Below are 5,943 nucleotides of genomic sequence, written 5' to 3' on the forward strand. Positions count from 1 at the left end.
GGCTAGCCACCCTATTCACCCCCTAGATCCACCACTGTTTTCCCATCCACAGGTTCGTCGTAAAATGTAGGGCGTAATTTTCATAGCATCTATAAACTTCGCTAAAAATCTTTAAAAAATTTATAATTTACATTGGAGATATTTTGTTAATATGTTGTTAAGGCGATCATACTTATTATTCAGTGAGTTTATTAGTCTCCCCAAAGGAACAAAGCCCCGGGAGGCTATTGTTTTTGCCTCGGATATCTTCATCTTTCGTCGTTGTCGTCGTCGTTGTCACTGTTTGGCCTTTGTTTGTTACTACGATAACTAAAGTTAGGTAAATCCGATTAATTTCAAACTTGGGATAATTCAAGATGGTAATAAGAAGAATGAGGTTATTAGTTTTTCGTACGTGTGTGATATGCTAATTACTCATTTGCATAATTCATATTTTACTAATCAGGAAACTTAGGCTAAATACTATCATAATTACAAGTGAAATTGTAATGTTCTTTTCATGTTGTTGTTTTGTAGCGGCTTCCGCTTATTGAGTGAATAGGCCAAAGCTTGTGACAAGGTTACAAGAGCCTTTTTTGCGATCGTGAGCTTTTTGTCCATGAATTAAATTAAATCAATTTATTGATTAAAAAACATAAATTATTTAAAAACGCAAAGGAAAAAAATAAATAAAATGGAAAAGGTTGATGTCCGAAAATGATGAGTGAACTAACCTAGATTTAGAGGGTCTAATACAAATATTGTTCGTACGTGACATTATTTATGCATTAACTACCATAAACCACTTCGCAGCTAAGTAACATTAACATTTGTAAAAGTTATGAAAATAAAAGCATAAGGAAAAAGGTACCGTATCTAAAAAACACCATCAAACAGTAACAGTAATAAATAGGTATTGAAATTAGAAAATAAAAAACCAGTACTAATTGAATTAAAGTTTGTTTTACTGTATAATGACAATTATTATTATTGTTATTATTACTATTGATTTATTTATTTAAAGTTGAAATAAGTAAAGGTTTAGCATTTAGGTTCCTGATACGTCATACGTCTTCGATAAATTTCAGTTACCAAACTTTCAGTAATCAAAGTACTGGTAATCAAACTTCTGTAAACATGTAGGCCTAATAAATACATTTTTAATTGCTTTATTTATAATATTATTAGTACGTGAACAATTAGAATTTTTATCTCCCTGGTATAACTATTACACACCGTTGCTTTTTGTAATTAAACATAAACATACTAGACATAACACATTTAAAAAGTCACTACTACTACAATCATTGGCACACTGGCATAGGACGATGAGTTATACTTCCGAAGATGGAGAAAAGACAATAAGTTTTTTGTTCTAGTACTGCAATAATACTTTACTAAAATACTAATACTTTACTGCGTAAAGTAAATCAATCGTGACCCCATGCGCTTGAGCCTACTAGTACCGTCACCATTCAGATCTATAGCTTTGCTAGTAACTACAGACAGGTCGAATAAGTGCCTACAGTCTGTTACATATTAAGTGACCTCCTTTGTGCCTAACAGTTGTACTTGCAATAAGAATTCCTTCCAAAAAAAACAATTAAGTCATCTTTACGTCATTGTATTCGTTGTTGATTAGGCTTCGCAACAAGCCATGGCAGCAAATAGCGCCACCAACCGGCTAGGCTGAGTCGTCGACAAAAAATCGCGCCCCCCCCCCCCTATTTCGAATTCCTGGACCTAGTTTGAGACCCTTAAATTGATTATATCAGTTTAGTGTAAAATTCTAAAGTTTTCGAAGCCTTTACCACCTGGAATCTCGAGAGCATCAAGGCGGCATTTGCCCACTTACAATACTATCGGGGTCATCAACCCCCTGCCCGTCGAGCAAGCAAATCTTTTCGCCAACAATGGGCTTAATGTTAATTTAAGTATTATATATTAAGTAGTATAATTCAAGTATCTATCTGTTATTTTGTTGGTAACTTTTAAAACAGTACTATGTAGGGACTCTTGAGTATATTTTTGCGTCAAACAGATAAAATGTTCACAATGTGATTACATGCTTTAATAAAATCATCTTTTGTCTGATGATAGTGTCTGACCCCTTAACCATTTAGGCGTTTTTAATCGAAATAGATTTTATTCCCATAGAGAAAATTTTTATGAAAAAATCAGTTGAACCATGGAGGTAATGGGTCGTTTGAATACCATGAGTTTAGAATACCTGCTGAGACAATACGCCTCCCTTGAAATAGTTACGAAGGTTCCGATTATGATTAGTATTTATTACTAGCCTAGGCCATTAATAATAATAATAATAATAATAATAATAATAGTAATAATAATAATAATAATAATAATAATAATAATAATAATAATAATAATAAATAATAATAATAATAATAATAATAATAATAATAATAATAATAATAATAATAATAATAATAATAATAATAATAATAATGTAGTTTTATATAGCGCCCTATCCATTTAATATAAAACGCTCAGGGTGCTTGATATATGTAGACTAGGAACTCGGTCAATGACTCTCTTCGTCCCCAAAGGGTACCTTCGTGTCTGTGCTACCTGTTCCACCCATTCCACTCCCTCGTAGTGTAGCGAGTAAAAAGAAGCACTTCATAAGACGAATTTCTGTAAACATGAATCACTGTATCTACTCCTAAAATTGTCATTCTTTAGATTCAAAACACGGCTCCTGAAAAACATCGGATGTTTTATGGATTCCACAACCCCACAAGGGAAATTTGTGGCTCCTACCACACACCTTCCCGAGACCCACTAGCCATAACTTAGGCCTACGGTCCTCGGTTGATCCTTCACATCAAAGGGCCCGGAAATTTTTCCTGCACTGGGGCCCCTTCTCACCTAGGTACTCATTGCTTTCTGACTCTAGGAATGCAGATGGGTATCACTGTTGGGAGTCTACTGTCTACTAGGCTTTGCTCAATGAATGTGCTTGGAGGATGGCCATTGTCTTTTTATACGTACGGTAAGTAAGCATAATATATTTCACAAAGATCTCTTTCAGCTGCATTACACACGGTACTAATGTTAATAATAATGGTTATAAAGATTAAAATGCTGCAACTGTAGAACAAGTCGGTTAACTCTTTTGTTCCATATTAAATTAGAATTTTTAATTGCTGGTTGGCTATCTTTATGTAATGTTGTGTTGTATATATTGTACTGTAGACTTTATGTCGGAAGTTATACCGTATCTAACACCTCCTTTATATTTATATTTGTTTGACTTTCTAAAATTGTTCATACGATGTAATATCCAAATGTAATATCCTTTCGGACAATAAAGTTATCTTGTATCTTGTATATTATACAGTTCCTGTCAGAAATAAGTATAGGAAAATAGAAAAAATCTTAACCAAGGAATATCTTAATAACAAAAAAATACGAAGAAAAAAGATAAATTACAGAAAAATCAGTGTGATTAATCCGTTCTCCCGTTTAGATATATTTATTTACATCCATTGTAGTATTCAACTGGGTTATATATTTCTATCATTATTATTCCACTTTTTATCGAACCGTTTTTCTACGGGGAAAATGGTGTAACGACAGGCAGTGTAGGCTTGATTTTGGCTTTATTTTGGACAGTGTTTGTATACGATACAGCAAACGAACATCCATGCATATCACAGAATGAGCTCGCCTTGCTCGATTCAAACCCAAGTCCAATGGAATCGGATATCAAAGTAAGTTTTTTTTTATTATTATCAAACCAATAGATATGCCAAAGCGAGTAAATATAGATCTATATGCAAAATATAATAACAGGACGTCTTCGTAACGTCTTTAATTAAACAGCTCTTTATATTAATCTTACTTATAGATACATTTTATATCAATTGTATTCGACATTTTGTTGTATAAATGTGATATGTATAGTGTAATGTTACTTCATTTTAATAATAATAATAACAATAACAAGATTGTTAATAGATTAGAAAGTATTGATGAAGTGAAGCTCTTTCAGAAGTTTGAATATAAGCAAACCCGGGGTCATAAACATAAATTAAGTAAGCCTCGTTTTAGGCTTAATATTAGAAAAAACTCTTATGCAGTTAGAGTAATTGATGATTGGAATGCCCTGCCCAGTTAGGTGGTTGATTCTACTACTGTCCATCAGTTTAAATCGGGTATTTCAAAATATGGGTACACCACCAATTTAAGTTTCGCCCGTACGTAACTGAAGAGTTTGTACGAATGACGATGGAGGGACAAATGAGCTAAGTTCTCAAGTCCTATGGTTCAAGGTAAATTCAAGGTAAATTCATTTTAATAATAATAATAATAATAATAATAATAATAATAATAATAATAATAATAATAATAATAATAATAATAATAATAATAATAATAATAATAATAATAATAATAATAATAATAATAATAATAATAGTGTAATAAGAGACAGGTTTTATATAGCGCACATATCCATCTAATGTAAGATGCTCAGGGCGCTTGATATGTGGACTAGGAACTCGATCAATGACTTTCTTCACCCCTAAGGGTCCCTTCGTGTCTGTGCTACCCGGTTACCCGGTACCAGCAAATCTCGTCGTCCACCACAGGTGCTGCCTGTTCCAGTACACCGGGGTATCCCCCTACTCGTCTCGAAGGATATACTAGGTTCTTTATAGTGCAAACGTGATGTGAATAGTTTTGTTTTTAATAATAATGATTAACTAATACTCTAATCTTCTGTGTTTATTTCAAATCATATTTTAGATTAAATCCGTTCCATGGCTGTCCATTTTTACCTCGCCACCAGTTTTGGCAATCGTCATAAGTTACTTTTCATTCGACTTTGGCGTATATTTCTTCTTTACGGATATACCAACATTTTTGTCTTCAGTTTTAGGATACGATTTTCAAACAGTAAGTGTAAAGTTTACGCCTCCTTTGAGTACTTGGGTTAACTCTAAAGCCTAACTCTAGCAGTAAGCTGAAGAACAATATTACAGTGTAGGCAGGCCCGTAGGCAGGGAGTGCAGAGGTTGCGGACACCCCCTCCCCATTCCAAAGGTCTTCTTTCTTTCTAATTATTGCTAAATGCCATAGTATGCATTTCATTTTATATTTGCCAGCTCTTCAAACTGTTGATTTTTAATAACTGTGTTATGAAATTTGTTGGAATGATCAAGCTCCGGTGATTACAAATTGATCCATATGAACAAGTTATCTAGATGCCTACAGATGTAAAGGACATAAAACAGTGTACTTCTTCAGATCCCTAAAAACACAAATTATTAAAAATTAAAATAGAAAATTTAAGAATGGGTTTGAGAAATCAATTATAAGGCCCCCAAATCCCTACTCTAGGTCCCTGCTCCTGTACCCTCAAAGTCCACTTTTTTAAACCTATTATTTTACTAATATGGTTATTTTACTAATTATAGGGAAAGGGGGATTTTGCCAGTTATTCTAACCGTTGATTTTTAATACTGTGGTACGAAAGTTGTTTGAAATTATCAGCTACAGTGATTGCAGTGATCCATTATTAAAAATTTTATCTGTAGGCCTACAGATATGTAAAGGACGTTATTTATTTAGGTCCCTACGACACCCAAAATTAATGAAAATATAAATAGAACTTTTGGTTTCAGAAATCATTATATATAAGGCTTTCAAAATGCAGGTTTGTCGGACCCACTCACACTCCAAATTTCAAAAGTAAATTTTTTTATAACTTTCTTAATTCAGTAAAAACTAGCTATAGTATGCATTGCATATTATTCGCCAGCTCTTCAAGCCGTTGATTTTTAATAACTGTGGTACGAAATTTGTTGAAAATTATCAGCTCCAGTGATTGGAGATGGATCCATTATCAACAATTAACTGTTATTTGTAGGCAGATGTAAAGGACATAAAAAGTTAAAACTTTAGGTCCCTAACAACACAGATTAATAAAAATCTAAA

General features: G+C 33.0%; 1 protein-coding gene across 1 annotated transcript in view; it reads left to right on the top strand.

The window, feature by feature from the left end:
- The window catches only part of LOC117105881 (sialin-like), a gene marked incomplete in the record, with an annotated part of 14,579 nt that overhangs the window by 6,631 nt on the left and 2,005 nt on the right, over nt 1–5,943 (top strand). The window contains 3 exon segments of the mRNA XM_033247189.1: nt 2,900–2,995; nt 3,583–3,716; nt 4,753–4,902. Of these exon segments, the coding sequence (XP_033103080.1) occupies nt 2,900–2,995; nt 3,583–3,716; nt 4,753–4,902 (380 nt within the window).

This window comes from Anneissia japonica, unplaced genomic scaffold (assembly GCF_011630105.1).
Source record: "Anneissia japonica isolate Jap-2015-1 unplaced genomic scaffold, ASM1163010v1 scaffold287820_len75323_cov149, whole genome shotgun sequence".
In the NCBI taxonomy this organism is placed as follows: domain Eukaryota; kingdom Metazoa; phylum Echinodermata; class Crinoidea; order Comatulida; family Comatulidae; genus Anneissia; species Anneissia japonica.